At 37.6% G+C, this 23,381-nt stretch overlaps 1 protein-coding gene across 4 annotated transcripts; it reads right to left on the reverse strand.

The window, feature by feature from the left end:
• Positions 1 to 3,656: 3,656 nt before the first annotated feature.
• LOC130915175 (uncharacterized) lies at positions 3,657 to 23,177 on the reverse strand. Of its 4 annotated transcripts, none has more exons than XM_057834998.1 (13): positions 22,845 to 23,177; positions 20,980 to 21,033; positions 20,750 to 20,896; positions 18,493 to 18,546; positions 15,714 to 15,866; positions 13,886 to 13,939; positions 13,666 to 13,812; positions 13,260 to 13,310; positions 11,475 to 11,528; positions 11,261 to 11,407; positions 9,054 to 9,107; positions 8,805 to 8,981; positions 3,657 to 3,848 (listed from the first exon to the last, which is right to left on the reverse strand). In XM_057834998.1, exons 1-13 carry the CDS (start codon positions 23,089 to 23,091, stop codon positions 3,658 to 3,660), a joined length of 1,530 nt encoding a protein of 509 aa, XP_057690981.1. In that variant the 5' UTR covers positions 23,092 to 23,177; the 3' UTR covers position 3,657. The 4 variants fall into 4 exon arrangements, with proteins under 4 accessions (XP_057690981.1, XP_057690980.1, XP_057690983.1 ...); XM_057834997.1 differs by having other exon boundaries at positions 13,260 to 13,313; XM_057835000.1 differs by lacking the exons at positions 11,261 to 11,407; positions 11,475 to 11,528.
• Positions 23,178 to 23,381: the final 204 nt, after the last annotated feature.

Below are 23,381 nucleotides of genomic sequence, written 5' to 3' on the forward strand. Positions count from 1 at the left end.
AGCACTCGATGAGCCTGAAGAGCTCGGAGACGACGGCCGGAGCTCCGGGCTCGGTGAAGGTGGACACCAACACGTTGGTGACCTCCATGCGTGACTTGTCCTCGACCTTGCACAATGTCACCCTCGGCTTCATACGCCGGTCCACCAGAGCCATGCAGAACCTGTCGTAGTTACTCTTGGACAAATTCTCCAGCGAGTGCAAGATGGTCAACTTTTTGGTAGACATCTTGTATACTCACAGGTGAGCCGAGGCGGAAGGGAGCAAAGGTTGGCGTGTCAGTTAGATAAAAACATTCAGGTAACTGATCTGAAGTCTGCTTGTTTTCTCTGTTTATGGCGCTGACATAATGGAGCACATAGAAACTGTTTCACTTCCAAAGATGCCGTTCGACATTTTTCTTGCAGCTCTAAAGACAAATACCCCACAGACTCCACTATCAGTTGGCGGGACACGGTGCTCGGGGCGGATTCGTACAGGGCTTATTTTCAAAAACGCAAAATTCTAGTATTTTCAAAACCAAAGCCGCCAGCGACCTAAAACCAAAACAAACACCTTCCTTAGGCATACAGTTGTGGTCAAAAGTTTACATACACTTGTGAAGAACAATGTCATGGCTCTCTTGAGTTTCCAGTTATTTCTACAACTCTGATTTTTCTCTGATAGAGTGATTGGAACAGATACTTCTTTGTCACAAAAAACATCCATGAAGTTTGGTTCTTTTATGACTTTATTATGGGTGAACAGAAAAAAGTGATCAAATCTGCTGGGTCAAAAATATACATACAGCATCGCTAATATTTGGTAACATGTCCCTTGGCCTTTTTCACTTCAATTAGGCGCTTTTGGTAGCCATCCATAAGCTTCTGGCAAGCTTCTGGTTGAATCTTTGACCACTCCTCTTGACAGAATTGGTGCAGTTCAGTTAAATTTGATGGCTTTCTGACATGGACTTGTTTCTTCAGCATTGTCCACAAGTTCTCAATGGGGTTTAAGTCAGGACTTTGGGAAGGCCATTCGAAAACCTTAATTTAGCCATTCCATTACCACTTTTGATGTGTGTTTGGGGTCATTGTCCTGTTGGAACACCCAACTGCGCCCAAGACCCAATCTTCGGGCTGACAACGTTAGGTTATCTTGAAGAATTTGAAGGTAATCCTCCTTCTTCATTATCCCATTTACTCTCTGTAAAGCACAAGTTCCATTGGCAGCAAAACAGCTCCACAGCATAATACTACCACCACCGTGCTTGACGGTAGGCATGGTGTACTTGGGGTGAAAGGCCTCACCTTTTCTCCTCCAGTAAAGCACCAGTTCCACTGGCAGCAAAACAGCCCCACAGCATAATACTACCACCACCGTGCTTGACGGTAGGCATGGTGTACTTGGGGTTAAAGGCCTCACCTTTTCTCCTCCAGACATATTGCTGGGCATTGTGGCCAAACAGCTCGATTTTTACCAAAGAACTTTCCTCCAGAAGGTCTTATCTTTGTCCATGTGATCAGCAGCAAACTTGAGTCGAGCCTTAAGGTGCCGCTTTTGGAGCAAGGGCTTCCTTCTTGCACGGCAGCCTCTCAGGCCATGGAGATGCAAAACACGCTTGACTGTGGACATTGACACCTGTGTTCCAGCAGCTTCTAATTCTTGGCAGATCTGCTTTTTGGTGATTCTCGGTTGAATCTTCACCCTCCTGACCAATTTTCTCTCAGCGGCAGGTGATAGCTTGTGTTTTCTTCCTGATCGTGGCAGTGACAAAACAGTGCCATGCACTTTATACTTACAAACAATTGTTTGCACTGTTGCTCTTGGGACCCGCAGCTGCTTTGAAATGGCTCCAAGTGACTTTCCTGACTTGTTCAAGTCAATGATTCGCTTTTTCAGATCCATGTATGTATATTTTTGACCCAGCAGATTTGATCACTTTTTCCTGTTAACCCATAATAAAGTCATAAAAGAACCAAACTTCATGACCGTTTTTTGTGACAAAGAAGTATCTGTTCCAATAGCTCTATCGGAGAAAAATCAGAGTTGTAGAAATAACTGGAAACTCAAGAGAGCCATGACATTATGTTCTTCACAAGTTTATGTAAACTTTTGACCACAACTGTATATGAGTCTCCATGAGCAGCGATATCCAAAAAATTCAAAGTTGTTTCCTTAATAAAATCCCAGAATAATTATTTTTTTTTATACAAGTACAGTCCCTGACAAAAGTCTTGTCGCTTATCCATTTTGTAAAAAACAATTGCTAATAACCTGACTTTTAATTATTCAATTGGTTTCAGAAATGGCTCATATGAAAGCTAAGACACTCCCAAATGATGTTGAATGAACAAAAATATATTTGTTTCACTGAAAAAAGATATATCATTTAATGAAGACATAAAGGTCCAGTTTTGGTAAGACAAAAGTTTTGTCGCCTACAGAAAGTAGTGTGAAAATTGAACAAAAAATGTACTTCAAAAACAAAAAATATGTTACATAACATAAGTGAATTAAGTAGTGGTGCTGTGAGATCCAAATTTAATAGTTTGTATGACTTCCATGGGCATCGGCAAGGATTCATACAATTTATTGATGAAGTCATCAGGAACATCAAAGAAAGCAGTCTTGCATGCCTCCCGGAGTTCATCAACATTCTTGGATTTCGTCTTCCATGCTTCCTCTTTCATCCTGTTCATGTCTGGTGACTGGGCTGGCCAGGAGGATCTTGAGCTTCTTTGCCTTGAGGAACGTTGAGGTAGAGATTGAAGTATGCGATGGAGCACCATCCTGCTGCAGAATTTGTCCCTTTTTATGGTTAGGAATGTAAGAAGCAGCTAAGATTTATTGTTATTTCAGACTATTTATGTTGCCTTCAACCCTGCAGATCTCTCACACACCCCCATACTGGATGCAACCCCAGACTATGATTTTGCCACCACCAAAACTTCACTGTTTTCTGAGTGAATCTCGGATCCATGCGGGCTCCAGTAGGTCTCTTGCAATATTTGCGCCGACTGTGGTGTAATTCAATGGAAGATTCATCTGAAAAATCCACCTTTTGCCACAAAACACAAGTTTGGTGGTGGCGAAATCATGGTCTGGGGTCATTTGGAGGGTCTTAGCTTTCATATGAGCCGTTTCTGAAACCAATTGAATAATTAAAAGTCAGGTTATTAGCAATTGTTTCTACAAAATGGATAAGCGACAAGACTTTTGTCAGGGACTGTATGTGTGCCTATTTGTAACTTGCTCTGTCATTTCTGAAGAAAAGAGAGGGGTTGGCGGTGCAGAAAGTCTGATGCGGCCCGATGCTCACTCATCGAACGAAATTTCGTTGCATCTGTTGTCATCTTGTGAGAGCTGGAGTCAATGACAAATAAATCTCTGCAATCTGAATTCTCGACCAAATCACTCCTAAGACACTACTGCCTGCTTGTATGCAGTAAACCTTTGTCCTATGTCCAACTAAATCTGGCGTTAGAACGCAGTGTGTGTTTCGGTTCATTACAGCAAATAGTGAACGCTACCTCAACGCTCTATGGGTCGGCCCCCCACGGGAAGGCGTGGCGCAAAGTCTGTGTGAGTTGTCTTGTCAACTGATGGTGGAGTCTATGAATACCCCAAAACCAAAACTTTAAAGAAATACAGTTTAAAATGAAACTTCACACAAGATTTTATTTTTTTAGGCGTACATGCTTTTTCATAAATTTCATTGTCTTATTCGCCGTCCTCCTCAAATAAAATCCAACTCGATCAAATATGTTGTCATCACTGTCAAAATAACCGCTGGAGTAATCGCTGGAGTCGTCGCTGGATTCGTCGCTGTCAGATAATTTGCGTGTCTGGATTACAGGTGTTTGTTTTGCTGCAGCAGAAATGATGGTAAGAACAATTCAGGTTCATTTGTTCGTACAATGTTGATGTCAAATATATTGAGTTGCAGACAAGAATAAACTAGAGTTGTCCAATAATCACATTTTAACCGATATCCCGCTTTTGTCTAACTTCAAAAATTCTATACCGATTGTTGGTTGCTAAAATAACGTTTGGATAATTATTTATGTTAATTGTAAATAATTTATTTGGTTTTACAGTGGGGCAAATAAGTATTTAGTCAACCACCAATTGTTCTCCAACTTGAAAAGATTAGCGAGGCCTGTAATTGTCAACGGGTAAACCTCAACCACAAAAGACAGAATGTGGAAGAAAAAAAAAACAGAAAATCACATTGTTTTATTTTTAAAGGATTTATTTACAAATCATGGTGGAAAGTAAGTATTTGGTCAATATCAAAAGTTCATCTCAATGCTTTGTTATGTACCCTTTGTTGGCAATAACGGAGGCCAAACGTTTTCTGTAACTCTTCACTCTTTGCTTGGTGTAAAGAAATCAATCGTGGGAGCAATTATTAGAAAATGGAAGATATACAATTCAATTCAATTCAATTTTATTTGTATAGCCCTGGATCACAACAACGTTGTCTCAAAGGGCTTTGCAGAGGCAATAAGATACACAATCAGAAACAGCAAATGAAGAAACAAAGATGAATACATAAATTCAAGTCCTGGGTATCCCCCATCCATAGACCCTCCATGTCGGCAAGGAAAAACTCTGAGATCACTGATAATCTCCCTCGATCTGGGGCTCGTTGCAAGATCTCACCCCGTGGTGTCAAAATGATAACAAGAACGGTGAGCAAAAATCCCAGGACCACACGGGGGGACCAAGTGAATGACCTACAGAGAGCTAGAACCACAGTAACAAAGGCTACTATCAGTAACACAATGCGCCGCCTGGGACTCAAATCCTGCACGGCCAGACGTGTCCCCCTGCTGAAGCCAGTACACGTCCAGGCCTGTCTGCGGTTCGCTAGAGAGCATTTGGATGATCCAGAAGAGGACTGGGAGAATGTGTTATGGTCAGATGAAACCAAAATAGAACTTTTTGATAGAAACACAGGTTCTCATGTTTGGAGGAGAAAGAATACTGAATTGCATCTGAAGAACACCATACCCACTGTGAAGTATGGGGGTGGAAACATCATGCTTTGGGGCTGTTTTTCTGCAAAGGGACCAGGATGACTGATCTGTGTAAAGGAAAGAATGAATGGGGACATGTATCGAGAGATTTTGAGTGAAAATCTCCTTCCATCAACAAGGGCATTGAAGATGAGACGTGGCTGGGTCTTTCAGCACGACAATGGTCCCAAACATATAGCCAGGGCAACAAAGGAATGGCTTCGTAAGAAGCATTTCAAGGTCCTGGAGTGGCCTAGCCAGTCTCCAGATCTCAACCCCATAGAAAATCTGTGGATGGAGTTGAAAGTCTGTGTTGCCCAACGATAGCCCCAAAACATCACTGCTCTAGAGGAGATCTGCATGGAGGAATGGGCCAAAATACCAGCAACAGTGTGTGAACAGCTTGTGAAGAGTTACAGAAAACATTTGGCCTCCGTTATTACCAACAAAGGGTACATACAAAAAGTTCATCTCAATACTTTGTTATTGACCAAATAATTATTTTCCATCATGATTTGCAAATGAATTCTTTAAAAATCAAACAATGTGATTTTCTGTTTTTTTTTCCTCCACATTCTCTCTCTCATGGTTGAGGTTTACCCATGTTGACAATTACAAGCCTATCTAATATTTTCAAGTGGGAGAACTTGCTCAATTAGTGGTTGACTAAATACTTATTTGCCCCACTGTATCTCTCTTTCTATCGATCTCGCAGTTGCTCTTTTGTTTGTACTTTTGTTGGATTAAAGAACGAACGTAAGGAGCGGCAAGAGAGTTTCTCCTTTGCCCGTTGTCCCGCGAGAAGTGAGGAAGAAGGAAGAGGATAGTGTCAGGTTGAAGGGCTTTCGTTGTGGCTCCTACACGGATATCAAACCCATTCCGATATATGCGGTCGTGGACTTAACTTATTCATTATTTTTTAAATGGTCTGCTCCCATAACAAATCCCAAGCATCTTAGTTTGGAGACATCTACAGTACATACCTGTCAAGTTGTACGGTTTTAGCGTAATTTGTACAAGTGAGCACTGATTTTTAAATGAGTAGGCCGTATGTTCAAAATCTGTACGTTTTTCATGCATTACGTTTTTTTTTCTCCGTTCGTATTTTGTCACCGTTTCGGCGAGGAGACAATGTGCGTTACTATGCGTTACTACGTTGGTTGAATGACGCGAGAAAAGTCAGCGACACGAAGAGCGAAGTGTTTGTTGTGACGCTGTTGCAAACGCGATGCTAGGCTAGGTGGCTCCAATATTTCCTGACAGAAGCCGACAACCTACAAGCGAAATGACAGACTCGGTGGAGTTACTGAACAGCGGCCATTTTAGAGCAGTACACTTCTCAGAAAGGCTCAGTTGTAGTGAACCTCCCTAGTGAACCTAATTTATCTAAAATACTCCTAAATCGGCAAAATCTTGACTTGAATCTATCTTTAAATGATGAAACAGTTTTAAAACTTTCACGTCGAAACGAAATAATAAATAAATGACTTCCTACCATAGCAAAGGTTACTATGTTTTTTTTTGTTTTGTTTTTTAAATGAAAAAAAAACATGAAAGGTAACACCAGTTACTTTGCCAAGTAACTAATGACTCATTACTCAATTACTCACTTACTTACATTCAGGTAACTGAGTTACTAACTCAATTACTTTTTGGGAGAAGTAATTTGTAACTAATTAATTACTTTTTGAAAGTAAGATTAACAACACTGGTCATAAAATATCAAGTCTGCTGAATGACAAGCGACGAAAGCGGAGATTTTATTCTGCCAATTTGTTGCTGAACACGATTTGCCTGCAACTATTGCTGATCACTTCTCAGAACTGGCAAAAGAAATGTTCCCTGACTCAAAGATTGCGTCGGTGAGTTAATTTTATCAACTGACCTTTTGATTTTTTTATAATTGGACACACTAACGAACTACCTTCAAGTCTAACTGAATTGCCATCAAGACATGATAGAAATTGCCAAACGTGCTACATACAATTATAACACAAGTCACTTTTAATTTTAGTAATCATGATGTAGCTGAAAATATTGATTACACCAGGTTATATGTGACAATATTAACAATAAATTCATATTATTTTAAAAATTGACTTTTATTTTTGTTTCACATTGCACGCTATGAACAACGTAAGATTAGTCACCAATTTGTAAGGGCATACGTCACTATTTGTAAGATTGCCAATGGCCTCGGGTTGACAAGTATGCATCTAATTGTCATTAAACATAACTGCTGTGCTAAGCTGTGACCAGCCCTTGTACAAAGGCAGAAGAAGGCTTCTACAGTGCCTTGCAAAAGTATTCGGCCCCCTTGAACCTTGCAACCTTTCGCCACATTTCAGGTTACAAACATAAAGATATAAAATTTTAATTTTTTGTCAAGAATCAACAAGAAGTGGGACACAATCGTGAAGTGGAACAAAATTGATTGGATAATTTAAACTTTTTTAACAAATAAAAAACTGAAAAGTGGGGCGTGCAATATTATTGGGCCCCCTTGCGTTAATACTTTGTAGCGCCACCTTTTGCTCCAATTACAGCTACAAGTCGCTTGGGGTATGTTTCTATCAGTTTGGCCCAAACCATGATGCTGCCACCACCATGTTTGACAGTGGGGATGGTGTGTTCAGGGTGATGAGCTGTGTTGCTTTTACGCCAAACATATCGTTTTGCATTGTGGCCAAAAAGTTCCATTTTGGTTTCATCTGACCAGAGCACCTTCTTCCACATGTTTGGTGTGTCTCTCAAGTGGCTTGTGTCAAACTTTAAACGAGACTTTTTATGGATATCTTTGAGAAATGGCTTTCTTCTTGCCACTCTTCCATAAAGGCCAGATTTGTGCAGTGTACGACTGATTGTTGTCCTATGGACAGACTCTCCCACCTCAGCTGTAGATCTCTGCAGTTCATCCAGAGTGGTCATGGGCCTCTTGGCTGCATCTCTGATCAGTTTTCTCTTTGTTTGAGAAGAAAGTTTGGAAGGACGGCCGGGTCTTGGTAGATTTGCAGTGGTCTGATGCTCCTTCCATTTCAATATGATGGCTTGCACAGTGCTCCTTGAGATGTTTAAAGCTTGGGAAATTTTTTGGTATCCAAATCCGGCCTTAAACTTCTCCACAACAGTATCTCGGACCTGCCTGCTGTGTTCCTTGGTTTTCATAATGCTCTCTGCACTTTAAACAGAACCCTGAGACTATCACAGAGCAGGTGCATTTATACGGAGACTTGATTACACACAGGTGGATTCTATTTATCATTATCGGTCATTTAGGACAACATTGGATCATTCAGAGATCCTCACTGAACTTCTGGAGTGAGTTCACTGCACTGAAAGTACAGGGGCCGAATAATATTGCACGCCCCACTTTTCAGTTTTTTATTTGTTAAAAAAGTTTAAATTATCCAATAAATGTTGTTCCACTTCACGATTGTGTCCCACTTGTTGTTGATTCTTGACAAAAAAATTAAATTTCATATCTTTATGTTTGAAGCCTGAAATGTGGCGAAAGGTTGCAAGATTCAAGGGGGCCGAATACTTTTGCAAGGCACTGTACATTCACTTTGAAGGCAACATGCATATTGGTAAAAAATCGATAATGAAAAATCGATGTCGATATTATCCGATATCACTTTAAAATGCTTTTATCGGCCAACTCTAGAATTAACGATGATGACAAAACATATTAGGTGAAGCTACTGATGACGATGGACGGCCAATCCATTTAAGTCCATTAAATGGATTGGACGTCCATCGCTGTCAATGGCTGTTAATGAGTTAAAACTTTTTGTTTTCATTACCGGCCGACGGGTCTCTCTTCATTGAGAACTGTGGAAGCATCTTTTCTTCCGTTTTTCTTCCGTTTTCTTTGCCATTGATCCCGTTTGGTTTCTCAGATAACTCAAGCTCATCACAGCTGCCTTCGAATGACGGGCCGACTGCACCCAGGACTGGTAGCCGGAAAGTCGGAAGACATGCTTTGCAAGGAAACAAAATCCAAGTAGCAAAATTAACAAAATTGCAAACAAAAATACAAAGAAATGACTCACGTTGATCAGGAGTTGCATTCAATGACTGTTGGTCAATTTGAGTGATTTGGGAATCTGCAAAAGAGATTTAGAGTTATACATATAACTATAACCAATAAATGCGTTAAGGTTAGCTTTTCCCCACACTTCTGAAACGTCAGAAAAAGCATGATGTTCGAATGTCCGGAAAAGAGGATCCTGATTTATTATCACGTGGTGTGGGGTGTGCCAAGAGTGATTAAAAGATCATCCTGAATGATTATCATGTAGTGTTTGTGTGTTAAAAGGATGAAAAAATATTAACCTGATTAATTATCATATGGTGTGGATTATGTTTAAATTTATATTTATTAAAAATATACATTAATCCGTGTTATTATCGTGTTGTATTTGGTGTGTGAGGAGTGATTTTAAATACTATCTGGATTGATTTTAATGTGACGTGACGTGGAACAATTTAAGAATGATTTGAGTAAATAAAATGATTGTGAGGGATTATCATGTGGTGTGGGTGTGGTAAAAATGGTGAAAAAAGATTCACACCATTGATTATAATGTGATGTGGCCATCAAGAATGATTACAAAAGGTTAAACACTAGTGATTGTCATGTAGTATTGGTGTTTTTAGAGTGATGTAATGATTCTCCTAATTGATTAACATTTGGTGTGTGTTAGGAGTGATTGAAAATAAGATAACTTTCTTGATTATCATGTGCTATTGGTATGTTGAGAGGGATGAAAAAAATGTTAACCTGATTGATTATCAAGTAGTGTGAGTGTGTCGAGAGTGATTTGAGAACACAAAAACAAACAAACATCTTATTATCGTTGAGTGTGGGTTACGTTTAAACTTATTTAAAAAAAAAAAAAAAAAAAATCCGTCCAATTATCATGTGGTATGTGAAGAGTGATTCTATCTGGGTTTATTTTAGTGTGATGTAATTTAAGAATGATTTGAGAAAATCAGATGATGAGGGATTATCATGTGGTGTGGGTGAGGTAAAAGTGATGAAAAAAAGATTCACATGATTGATTATAATGTGATGTGGGGCATCAATAGTGATTACAAAAAGTTAATCCCCAGTGATTATCATGTGGTGTGGGTATGCGGAGAGTGATGAAAAAGGAGGATCGTAATTATCATTTGGTGTTGGTGTATTGAGAGGGATGAATAAATATCAACCTGATTGATTATCAAGTGGTGTGAGTGAGTTAAGAATGATTTAAAAACAAACAAACAAAATAATCATCACAATGATTATCATGTGGTGTTGGCGTGTTGAGAGGGATGAAAATATATCAACCTGATTGATTATCGATTGGTGTGAGTTAAGAGTGATTTAAAAAATAATAATAATAATCTCAAAATTTATCATGCGGTGCCGGTGTGCTGACAGTGATGAAAAAAGAGGATCGTGATTATCATGCGGTGCGGGTGAGATTAGAGTGATGAAAAGGATTATATAAATTGATTAACATTTGTTGTATGTTAGGAGTGATTGAATATAAGATCATATGATTGATTATCATATGGTATGGGGTGTGTTTAAAATTTTAAAAATATGATGCTCCTATGTGATTAGCATGTGGTGAGTATTGTTGTGTCATGAGTGAAAAAAATTGGGATTTTTCATGTGATGTGGAATGTGTTTACAGTGATACTGTCGAACTTTCTCAACAGAGTTACCTCAAATTATATTTAACCATAAAAAAGTTTGTCTGTGTGGACTTACTTATGGTGCGTAATTAGCATTAGAACTAGCATAGAATTAGCATAGAAAATCCCTGATTATGGAGGAAACATCGCCATCTTTTGGGCAAAAGTGCAATGTTGCAGTTGGCTTTAAAACTTTACGGTTTAATGTACAAATTCAAATGTGCTGGGATGATCGGTCGTGATTTTGAGTACTCCATAACAAGATGCTGGATTTAAAAAAAAAGAAAATGTAAAATTTTCCGGATTATTATTCAGGGAATAATTTCGACTGGATATTCCTACTGTAGCAACTATTATTTATTATGTGTTACGCCCGCAATGGTTCATGGATAGTTGTGGCAACCCTGACTGAGAGTGGTGATTGCGGTTGTTGTGTTTTGGTGTTTTCTGTTCAGTAAAGACACTGTCGGTTGGGGTTGTATGGGGTTTGGGGCACAAGAGTAGCAGGTGTGAAACATAAAAACTTTAAAAAAAAAACTGTCTTTCTTATTCTTCTCAATTTCATATTTACGTTCTTCCGCTATGGAAGCATCCATCCTTCTCTTTTCTTTCTTGGTGCTTCTCTGTTGGTCCTCAGATTGCTGAAAACTATCACAGATGACTTCGGGTGAAGGGCCAATTGCACCTTGGACTGGTCGCTGGTCGGTTGCAGGACACACTTTGTAAAGAAACCCAATTAGTTTACGATATTTTGCAAAATATCTGACAAAAAGAAATATACTCACGTTTGTCAGGAGCTGCATTCAGTGACTTTTTGTCGATTTTAGCAATTGGGGCATCTGCAAAGATCAGAGATTTAAACGTGGTTCACCCATTACCGACAATCGGGTCAAAGTGTGAGAGTTTTGACGTACTTGTTGAGATCTGAGAGATTATCATGTGGTGAGAGTGGAAAGCAGGTTAGGAGTGATATACTGTAAATAAGACTGTCTTATTTATTATAATGTGGTATGGGTACGTTTAAAATAATTTCAAAAATGTGATGATCCTGTGTGATTATCATGTGGTGTGTGCTGTGTCATGATTAATTAAAATAAGTGGATTTTCAACTGGTGCGGGTGTGTTAGGATTGATGAAAATTATTATCCTAATCGATTAACATTTGGTGTGTTAAGAGTAATTAAAAATCTTATTGATTATCATGTCGTGCGGGGGTATGTTTAAAACAATTTTAAGTATATGATGATCCTGTGTGATTATCATGTGGTGTGTGTTGTGTCATGATTAATTAAAATACATGGATTTTCATCGGGTGCGGGTGTGTTAGAAAAAATGGAAAATAATTATCCTAATTGATTAACATTTGGTGTGTTACGAGTAATTGAAAATCAGATAATCTTATTGATTATTATGTGGTGTGTTAATAATAATTTTAAAAATACGATGAACCTGTGTGATTAACATATGGTGTGTGTTGTGTCAAAAGTCATTTAAAAAAAAGGGATTTCCATGTGGTGCGTTTGTGTTAAGAGAGCTGAAAATGATTATCCTAATTGATTAACATTTGGTGTGTTACGAGTAATTGATAATCAGATAATCTTATTGCTAATTATGTGGTGTGGTTGTGTTTAAAATAATTTTGAAAATACGATGATCCTGTGTGATTATCATGTGGTGTGTGTTGTGTCAAAAGTGATTTAAAAATAGGGATTGCCAAAAAAGGGTTTGCCATGTGGTGCATGTGTGTTAAGAGAGCTGAAAATGATTATCCTAATTGATTAACATTTGGTGTGTTACGAGTAATTGATAGTCAGATAATCTTATTGATTATTATGTGGTGTGGTTGTGTTTAAAATAATTTTAAAAATATGATGATCCTGTGTGATTATCATGTGGTGTGTCTTGTGTCAAAAGTGATTTAAAAAAGGGATTGGCATGTGGTGCGTGTATGTCAAGAGAGCTGAAAATGATTATCTTAATTGATTAACATTTGGTGTGTTATGAGTAATTGATATTCAAATAATCTTATTGATTATTATGTGGTGTGGTTGTGTTTAAAATAATTTTGAAAATACGATGATCCTGTGTGATTATCATGTGGTGTGTGTTGTGTCAAAAGGGATTTAAAAAAGGGGATTGCCATGTGGTGCGTTTGTGTTAAGAGAGCTGAAAATGATTATCCTAATTGATTAACATTTGGTGTTTTACGACACGTAATTGAAAATAAGATGATCCTAATGATTATCATATGTTCTGGGGTACGTTTAAAATAATTTAAAAAATATGATTCTGTGTGATTATCATGTGATGTGTGTTGTCTGAAGAGTGATTTTAAAAAATTGGATTTTCGTGTGTTGCGGGTGTGGTAGGAGTGATGAAAATTATTATCTTAATTGATTAACATTTGGTGTGTAACGAGTAATTAAAAATCTTATTGATTATCATGTGGTGTGGGGTATGTTTAAAACAATTTTTAAAATATGATGATCCTGTGTGATTGTCATGTGGTGTGTGTTGTGTCATGAGTAATTTAAGAAATAGAATAACAAACACTTTGCATGCCTTGTTACCTTTGGAGTGTATTGCTGCAGCTTTGCCTACGGCCATCAATGCCTGCGCCGCTGCTGGAAACAAGAACACTTCAAGTAGCTTGTAAAATGTACAGTTTTTTAAGCATGAAACTTTAAGGTCTGTGTGAGATTCAAATGTGTGAAGCAAATGATGTAGTCCAGAGTGTTATTTATTATGAAGCAACTGCTGTAGTGCAGACTGTTATTTATTATGTGTTACGCCCGCAAAGGTTCATGGGTAGTTGTGGCAACCGTGACTGAGAGTGGTGGTTGCCGTTGTTGTGTTCTGGTGTGTTCTGTTCAATAAAAATGCTGTCTCTTGCGGTTGTATGGGGTTTGGGGCACTAGAGAAGCGAGTGTGAAATATAAAAATTGTCTCTCTCATTCTCCTCAATTTCATATTTACGTTCTTCCGTTATGGGAGGATCCACCATTTTCTTTTCTTTTTTGCTGCTTCTCCGTCGGTCCTCAGATTGCTGGAAACTATCACAGGTAACTCGGGGTGAAGTGCCGACTGCACCTTGGACTGGTCGCTGGTCGGTTACAGGACATGCTTTGTAAAAAAAAAATTTTTAAATCAGTATACGATATTTTGCAAAATAGCTAACAAAAAGGAGTAGACTCACGTTTGTCAGGAGCTGCATTCAGTGACTTTTTGTCGATTTTAGCTATCTGAGCATCTGCAAAAATCAGAGATTTAAACAGGGTGTACTCTATTACCGACAATCGTGTCAAAGTGTGAGAGTTTTGACGTCCTTGTTGAAATCCTGAGGGATTATCATGTGGTAAGGGTGTAAAGCGGGTTAAGTGTGATATAAATGGTTATCCTAGTTGATTAACATTTGGTGTGTTAAGAGTAATTGAAAATAAGACAATTTTATTGATAAACATGTGGTCTGGGGTACTGTTTAAAATTATTTTAAGAATGTGATGATCCAGTGTGATTATCATGTGGTGTGTGTTTTGTCAAGATTGATTAAAAATAAATGGATTTTCATCGGTGCAGGTGTGTTAGGAGAGGTGAAAATGATGACCCCCAAATGATTAACATTCGGTGAGTTAAGAGTAATTGAAAATAAGATCATCTTAATGATTACCATGTGGTCTGGGGTACGTTTAAAATAATTATTAGAATATGATGGTCCTGTGTGATCATCATGTGGTGTGTGGTGTGTCAAAATTAATTCAAATAAATGGATTTTAATCTTGTGCAGGTGTGTTAGGAGGGGCAAAAATGATTATCCTAACTGATTAACATTTGGTGTGTTAAGAATAATTCAAAATAAGAATCTTTTTGGCTACAATGTGGTCTGTGATACGTTTAAATAAAATAATTTTTAAAAATATGATGATCCTGTGTGATTATCATGTGGTGTGTGGTGTGTCAAAATTAATTCAAATAAATGGATTTTAATCTTGTGCAGGTGTGTTAGGAGGGGCGAAAATGATTATCCTAACTGATTAACATTTGGTGTTTTAAGAATAATTCAAAATAAGAATCTTTTTGGCTACAATGTGGTCTGTGATACGTTTAAATAAAATAATTTTTAAAAATATGATGATCCTGTGTGATTATCATGTGGTGCGTGTTGTGTCAAGATTGATTCAAATAAATGGATTTTCATCTGGTGCAGGTGTGTTAGGAAAGGGGAAATGATTATCCTAACTGATTAACATTCGGTGTGTTACGAGTATTTGAAAATAAATTCATCTTATTGATTATTATGTAGTGTGGGTGTGCTTTAAATAATTCAAAAATACGATGATTTTGTGGGATTATCATGTGGTGTGTGTTGGTATGTGTTTCAAGCTAGGCTGCGCGCAATCTTGATCAAGATTTGTTGTCTTATCTTGGCAAGAGAGAATATGCAATGTTGCTTTAACCTTTAAAGGTCTGTGCTGAGTGGTCATCACACACTAAATGTAATTCAACGCGATAGCATCGCATTCTCGTTAGCATTAGCATCAACTTTAGCATAGCGCGCAACACCTTCACCCCTCGGACAACTTTTCTTACATACAGTTCATAGCTTCTAAGTGAGTTTAATTGAAAAAAATGTACTGATTTTCCTACTGAGTGTGTACGATCATTACAAAGTTGGCGCTGTTCTTGTAGATGCTACAATATGTGCTCGTCTGTCTATGTTAATTCGAAATAATTGGAAAACTTTATTTATTTTTATACCGTAACCTTTGAATTTTACAGATAAAAGCATTTTGAGTAACAGTCGACTACAACGAAACGAAATTTGCGTGAGATTTCGTCGAAAAAACTAGATGAAGTCGGACACTTTTTGAAATGACTAAAATATGACTAAGACTAATAAGTATTTTCGTCCAAAAGACTAAGACAAAGCGTATATTAAAAGACAAACACTAGTCTGAAGGCGTCACTTCATGAAGAGTTCGGGTTTGGACTTTTTGTGTCTTTTTTGCTGAGAATATAAATGTCACCTTTATTTTCTTTCACTGTGGAGGCGTTCATTCTTTCCTTTTCTTTCCTGCTTCTCCTTCTTCGGTTCTTAGGTCTCTCGAATATATCACAGCTGACTCCGGGTGAAGGGCCGACAGCACCCTGGACTGGTCTCAAATCAGTCACAGGACATGCTTTGCAAAGAAACAAAATCATAGTTTTTGATGTTGTTTTGCAATATAGCCAGTAAAATATGGAGGTAAATTTGTGTCTTTATTATTCAATCAAAAAAAAAAGTTGCTTCAATCAAATAAAAAGCTGCTTCAATCAAAATATACAGTGCCTTGCAAAAGTATTCGGCCCCCTTGAATCTTGCAACCTTTCGCCACATTTCAGGCTTCAAACATAAAGATATGAAGTTTAATTTTTTTGTCAAGAATCAACAACAAGTGGGACACAATCGTGAAGTGGAACAACATTTATTGGATAATTTAAACTTTTTTAACAAATAAAAAACTGAAAAGTGGGGCGTGCAATATTATTCGGCCCCTTTACTTTCAGTGCAGCAAACTCACTCCAGAAGTTCAGTGAGGATCTCTGAATGATCCAATGTTGTCCTAAAGGACCGATGATGGTAAATAGAATCCAGCTGTGTGTAATCAAGTCTCCGTATAAATGCACCTGCTCTGTGATAGTCTCAGGGTTCTGTTTAAAGTGCAGAGAGCATTATGAAAACCAAGGAACACACCAGGCAGCTCCGAGATACTGTTGTGGAGAAGTTTAAAGCCGGATTTGGATACAAAAAGATTTCCCAAGCTTTAAACATCTCAAGGAGCACTGTGCAAGCCATCATATTGAAATGGAAGGAGCATCAGACCACAGCAAATCTACCAAGACCCGGCCATCCTTCCAAACTTTCTTCTCAAACAAGGAGAAAACTGATCAGAGATGCAGCCAAGAGGCCCATGATCACTCTGGATGAACTGCAGAGATCTACAGCTGAGGTGGGAGAGTCTGTCCATAGGACAACAATCAGTCGTACACTGCACAAATCTGGCCTTTATGGAAGAGTGGCAAGAAGAAAGCCATTTCTCAAAGATATCCATAAAAAGTCTCGTTTAAAGTTTGCCACAAGCCACCTGGGAGACACACCAAACATGTGGAAGAAGGTGCTCTGGTCAGATGAAACCAAAATTGAACTTTTTGGCCACAATGCAAAACGATATGTTTGGCGTAAAAGCAACACAGCTCATCACCCTGAACACACCATCCCCACTGTCAAACATGGTGGTGGCAGCATCATGGTTTGGGCCTGCTTTTCTTCAGCTGGGACAGGGAAGATGGTTAAAATTGACGGGAAGATGGATGCAGCCAAATACAGGAACATTCTGGAAGAAAACCTGTTGGTATCTGCACAAGACCTGAGACTGGGACGGAGATTTATCTTCCAACAGGACAATGATCCAAAACATATAGCCAAATCTACAATGGAATGGTTCAAAAATGAACATATCCAGGTGTTAGAATGGCCAAGTCAAAGTCCAGACCTGAATCCAATTGAGAATCTGTGGAAAGAGCTGAAGACTGCTGTTCACAAACACTCTCCATCCAACCTCACTGAGCTCGAGCTGTTTTGCAAGGAAGAATGGGCAAGAATGTCAGTCTCTCGATGTGCAAAACTGATAGAAACATACCCCAAGCGACTTGCAGCTGTAATTGGAGCAAAAGGTGGCGCTACAAAGTATTAACGCAAGGGGGCCGAATAATATTGCACGCCCCACTTTTCAGTTTTTTATTTGTTAAAAAAGTTTAAATTATCCAATCAATTTTGTTCCACTTCACGACTGTGTCCCACTTGTTGTTGATTCTTGACAAAAAATAAAAATTATATATCTTTATGTTTGAAGCCTTAAATGTGGCGAAAGGTTGCAAGGTTCAAGGGGGCCGAATACTTTTGCAAGGCACTGTATTTGATACACTACCACTGGGTTTTCCCATTGGCAGTATATCAAATACTTGTTCTCCCCACTGTACCTTCAAAACTTTTTCCACTTTGGAAAAAAAAAAGAGTTTAAAACTTTTTGCTTTTCAAAAAAAGTGACACTTCAATAAAAAAAATATATATTTCAAATAAAAAAATATATTTTCAAAAAATATATATTTTTGCAAATGATTTTTTTCTTTGATTAAAAATAGTTTTTGGATTAAATCAACTTTTATTGCGATTGAATGATTTAGACACAAACGTCCTACCACTAATATGGCTCAAACACAAAAAGGATTGCTTCAATCAAAGAAAACAGTTTGAATGAAAAAATAAAGTGTTCAAATGCGAATTTCTGAGTCTCAAATATTTTTTCACATTCAAACCTTTTTTTCTACGATTGATTTTTTTTTTTTTTAATTTGATTGAAGTGATTTTTCTTTTGAAAATATATATATATTTTTTGTTTGAAGCAATTTATTTTTTGATTGAATAATAAAGACACAAAAGCCCTAGCCAAAATGTGGTCCAAACGCAAAATTACATGACTTCAATCAAAAATGGTGTTTCAATTAAAAAAAAACTTTAATAAAAAAAAAAAAAAAAAATTCAATCAAAGAAAACTAGTTTTCAAATATATTTTTTTGTGTTTCAAATTTATTTTTGCATTCAAACACTTTTTTTTTTTTTTGATTGAAGTGATGTTTTCTTCGATTGAAAATATATATTTTGATTGAAGCAACTTTTTATTTGATTGAAGCAACTTTTTTTTTGATTGAATAATAAAGACACAAATCTACCTCCATAGTAAAAAAGAAACAAAGGAAAATACTCACGTTTGTCAGGAGCTGCATTCAATAACCCTCTGTCATTTTGAGCAATTTGTGCATCTGTAAAAATCGGAGATTTGAGCGGTTGGGTCAAAATGTGAGATCCTCAGGATCATCGTGTGGTTTAGGTTGTGTTTAGAATTATTTCATTAAAAATTACATATCCTAATTGTTAGATATGTTGTGCGTTAAGAGCAGTGTTGGGAATAACGCCGTTATAAATAACGCGTTACATAACGGCGTTATTTTTTCAGTAACGGGGGTAATCTAACGAATAATTTTTTCCGCCGTTACAACGCCGTTACCCTTACTGACGGTCAAAAGCGGTGCGTTACTTACTTTGAATAAATTGAAGAAACTACCAGCCGTAGCGAGTCTACTCTGCTCTGTTTATTTGTCATCCAAGACTTGGGGTGCGTTCAGGTTCGAGAATAGCGAACGCACTTCTTATGATTCCAGGCTGTTTGTCCCTGCTCATTCAATCAGACAATGCTTTCCAAAGCTTGCTAACGTTTCTGTGTTTGCTACACCTGAATGCTGGCCTCGTTCCTATCCCTCACTGTCAGCCAGCAAAAATGCTGCTTCCATCTTGAGAACGGCAAACGCTTTGAGGGTAGGGGGACGAGGCTACCTGAATGCACCCCCTGGATAGATGCGATGGAAGTGATTGTGATTGGCTGACGGTTAGAGTCATGTGTCATGGTAAGCCAATCAGAGCCGGTGTTTTCACACACAAACCGGAACAGCGCGTGCGGCAAACACACACACGCAAAACAGATGCAGAGGGATATGATGGCAGAGCATTCAGAGGAAAATTTGTCCTTTACGAGGTGGAGATATAAACACTATTTCAAGTTGGTCGAAATTAAAGGAAAGAACGTGCATGTAAAGTGTCATTTATGTCCCGGGGCGAAACTTTTGTCGACATCTGTGGTAAGCAACTCACTTTATATTGTTTTACTATTGACTTTTGTTGACAAAATACTTGAAGTACAGTAGGCTATGTCTACTTGACCAGTTGTCCCAGGTTGTGAGAGTTAGATTTAATTGATTAAACTCACTTTATATTGTTTACCTCTGATTGTTATTTTATTATATTGTTTACTGTTTATTTTTGTTGCACTTCAAGTGTAGGATAAATCTGTTGCTGGTGAGGTGCAATAAATATTACAAGGTTCTATAACACAACTACAGTACCTGTCTGTTCTTCTCTATTCAACTGACTCGAATACTGCTCAGAAAATTTCAAATTCTTTGTCATACAACAACTTCTTTTTAAAGTAATGGAAATAGTTACTTTCCCTGGTAACTAGTTACTTTTACTATAGAGGAATTCAGTTACTAACTCAATTACTTTTTCGAAGAAGTAGTGAGTAACTATAACTAATTACTTTTTTAAAGTAACGTGCCCAACACTGGTTAAGAGTGAGAAAAAGGTGATTCTGGTTGATTATCATGTGGTGTGGGGTAAGTTTTAAACAATTTTTAAGAATACGATGATCCTGTGTGATTATCATTTGGTGTGTGTTGTGTCAAGAGTGATTTTAAAAAATTGGATTCTCATGCGGTGCGGGGTGTGTTAGGAGTGATGAAAATTATTATCATAATTGATTAACATTTTGTGTGTTATGAGTAAATTAAAATAACAATCTCATTGATTATCGTGTGTTCTGGGGTACGTTTAAACATGATTAAATATGATGATTCTGTGTGATTATAACGTGGTGTGTGTTGTGTCAAGAGTGATTTAAAAAAATTATCTTGTCATGTGGTGCCTGTGTGTTAGGAGTGATGAGAATTAATATCCCAGTTGATTAACGTTTGGTATGTTACAAGTAATTGAAAATAAAATAATCTTACTGATTATAATTTGTTGTGGGATAAGTTTAAAACAATTTTTAAAATACAATGATCCTGTGTGATTATCATGTGGTGTGTGTTGTGTCAAGAGTGATTTAAAAAAAAATCGATTGTCATGTAGTGCGGATATGTTAAGAGGGATGAAAATGATGATCCTATCTGATTCACATTTGGTGTGTTACAAGTAATTGAAAATAAGATAATCTTATGATTATCATGTGGTGTGGAGTATGTTTAAAACAATTTAAAAAATAGGATGATCCTGTGTGATTATCCTGTGGTATGTGTTGTGAAATGAATGATTAAAAAAAATGGATTATAATGTGATGTGGGGTATGTTCGTTGTAATACTGTCACACTTCATGAAGAGTTCGGGTTTGGAAAATATAAATTTCACATTTACGTTCTTTTGCCTTGGCAGCATCCATTCTTCCCTTTTCTTTCCCGCTGCTCCTCCTTTGGTTCTTAGATTGCTCGAATCTATCACAGTTGACTCTGGGTGAAGGGCCGACACAACCCTGGACTGGTCGCCGATCAGTCACAGAACAGGCTTTGTAAAGAAACCAATTCATAGTTTATGATGTTGTTTTGCAATATAGCGAGTACAAAACACAAACAAAGGAAAAGACTCACGTTTGTCAGGAGATGCATTCAATGACTCTTTGTCGATTTGAGCAATTTGTACATCTGCAAAAAAATCATATTTAAGCGGTGTACTCTCCTTTACCAACATTCGGGTCAAAGTGGGAGATCCTCAGGATCATCAGATGGTTTAGGTTGTGTTTAGAATTATTTCATTTTAAAAAATATATCTTAATTGGTAAATAAGGAGTGTGTTAAGAGTGATTAAAAAAGTTTATCCAGATTGATTATCTTGTGGTGTTGGGTGTTTCAAGAGTGGGAAAAAAGATGATCCTGATTGATTATCATGTGGTGTGGCGTTTAGGAGTGATTTAAAAGATAATCCAGATTGATCATCATGTGGTGAGAGTGATTATCTTGTAGTGTTGGGTGTTTCAAGAGAGCAAAAAAGGATGATTCTGATTGATTATCATGTGGTGTGTAGTTTAAGAGAGATTATAAACGTTAATCCAGACTGGTTATCATGTAATGAAAGTGATTATCTTGTGGTGTTGGGTGTTTTACGAGTGGAAAAAAGATGTTCCTGATTGATTTTCATGTGGTGTGGAGTTCAAGAGAGATTATAAAAGTTTATCCAGATTGATTATAATGCAGTGAGAGTGATTATCTTGTGGTGTTGGGTGTTTCAAGAGTAGAAAAAAGATCCTGATTATCATGTGGTGTGGAGTTTTGGAGAGATTATAAAAATTAATCCAGATTAAATACCATGTAGTGAAAGTGATCATCTTGAGGTGTTGGGTGTTTTACGAGTGGAAAAAAGATGATCCTGATTGATTTTCATGTGGTGTGGAGTTCAAGAGAGATTATAAAAGTTTATCCAGATTGATTATAATGCAGTGAGAGTGATTATCTTGTGGTGTTGGATGTTACAAGAGTTGCATTAAGATAGATCCTGATTGATTATCATGTGGTGTGGAGTTTAAGAGTGATTAAAAAAGTACCTAGATTGAGTATCATGTAGTGAGAGTGATTACATTTTGGTGTTGGGTGTTTCAATGGTGGAAAAAAGATCATTGTAATTGATTATCAAATGGCGTGGAGTTTAATAGATCTTATAAAAGTTAATCCAGATTGGATATCATATAGTGAGAGTGATAATCTTGTGGAGTTGGGTGTTTTACGAGTGGAAAAAAGATGATCCTGATTGATTATCATGTGGTGTGGAGTTCAAGAGAGATTATAGAAGTTAATTAAGTTCAGATTGATTATAACGCAGTGAGAGTGATTATCTTGTGGTGTTGGATGTTTCAAGAGATGCATTAAGATAGATCCTGATTGATTATCATGTGGTGTGGAGTTTAAGAGTGATTAAAAAAGTACCTAGATTGATTATCGTGTAGTGAGAGTGATTACATTGTGGTGTTGGGTGTTTCAAGAATGGAAAAACGATGATTGTAATTGATTATCATGCAGTGAGAGTGATTATCTTGTGGTGTTGGGTGTTTCTAGAGTTGAATTAAGATAGATCCTGATTGATTCTCATTTGGTGTGGAGTTTAAGAGTGATTAAAAAACTACCTAGATTGAGTATCATGTGGGGTGGGGGTGTTAGTAGTGATAATTTCACACTCTCCAAAGGGAGGTAGTGTAATTTAGTTCCCGCACCACAAAATATTCAAACAGACAATACCAGCGAAATAGAGAGCTCAAACCAGACCATTTTATCTGTATGTATAAACTCCAGAAAATACTGTATTTGTCGGTGTGGGAATAAGACATGAATTTTTGAGTGACAACTAAACTGGAAAAACAAGTCAGACCACCGCGTTCAACAAGATGGTACATGTGTGCACTTGCAAAACGAAAGGAAAAAAGACAGGTTTTCCAAATTCCCTGGAAAAAAAGTTGTTTACATACTCAGATTTTCAGCCTCATCGAAGCACCCGATTTGCCTCAAGAGCTCACAGACGATAGACGGAGCTGTGGCCTCGGTGAAGGTGGACACCAGCACGTTGGTGACCTCCGTGCGTGGTTCGTCCTCCACCTTGGACAGGGCCACCCTCCGTTTTCCGCGCCGGTCGACCAGAGCCACGCAGAACCTGTCATAATTCTTCTTGGACAAGTTCTCCAACGACTCCAAGATAGCCAACTTTTTGGTGGGCATCTCTGATCATCGCTCGAAAGGAAAGGCGGGCACCCACAGTGACACAAAAACAGGTTTTGTTGCTCAGACATATAGAAGCAGCTGACTCAAAGTCTGCTTGTCTTCTAATTCATAGCTGTCTGCTTGTGCGGCCGACGTCATGTGCGGAAACTATTGTTGACATTAAAAAAAAAAAAAAAGATTCAGTGTGGTTTTTGTCAACGATGACGAAAATATTTTGCTAACGAACAATATTTTTAATGATGAGGAAATTTTAACAAGCTAGAAACTTGTCTTACGAGACTAAAATA

Source organism: Corythoichthys intestinalis, chromosome 4, assembly GCF_030265065.1.
Source record: "Corythoichthys intestinalis isolate RoL2023-P3 chromosome 4, ASM3026506v1, whole genome shotgun sequence".
NCBI lineage: Eukaryota > Metazoa > Chordata > Actinopteri > Syngnathiformes > Syngnathidae > Corythoichthys > Corythoichthys intestinalis.

Bases quoted from the DNA above. Each gene is read 5' to 3' on its own strand.
- LOC130915175 (XM_057834997.1), bottom strand. From the start codon at position 23,091: ATGCCCACCAAAAAGTTGGCTATCTTGGAGTCGTTGGAGAACTTGTCC. The intron at 11,408-11,474 runs GTGAGTATATTT...TTCTTTACAAAG, and splicing joins GAATGCAGCTCCTGACAAAC to TGTGTCCTGCAACCGACCAG. The intron at 3,849-8,804 runs GTAATGAAAACA...TTTCTGCTGCAG, and splicing joins GAAGAGAGACCCGTCGGCCG to CAAAACAAACACCTGTAATC.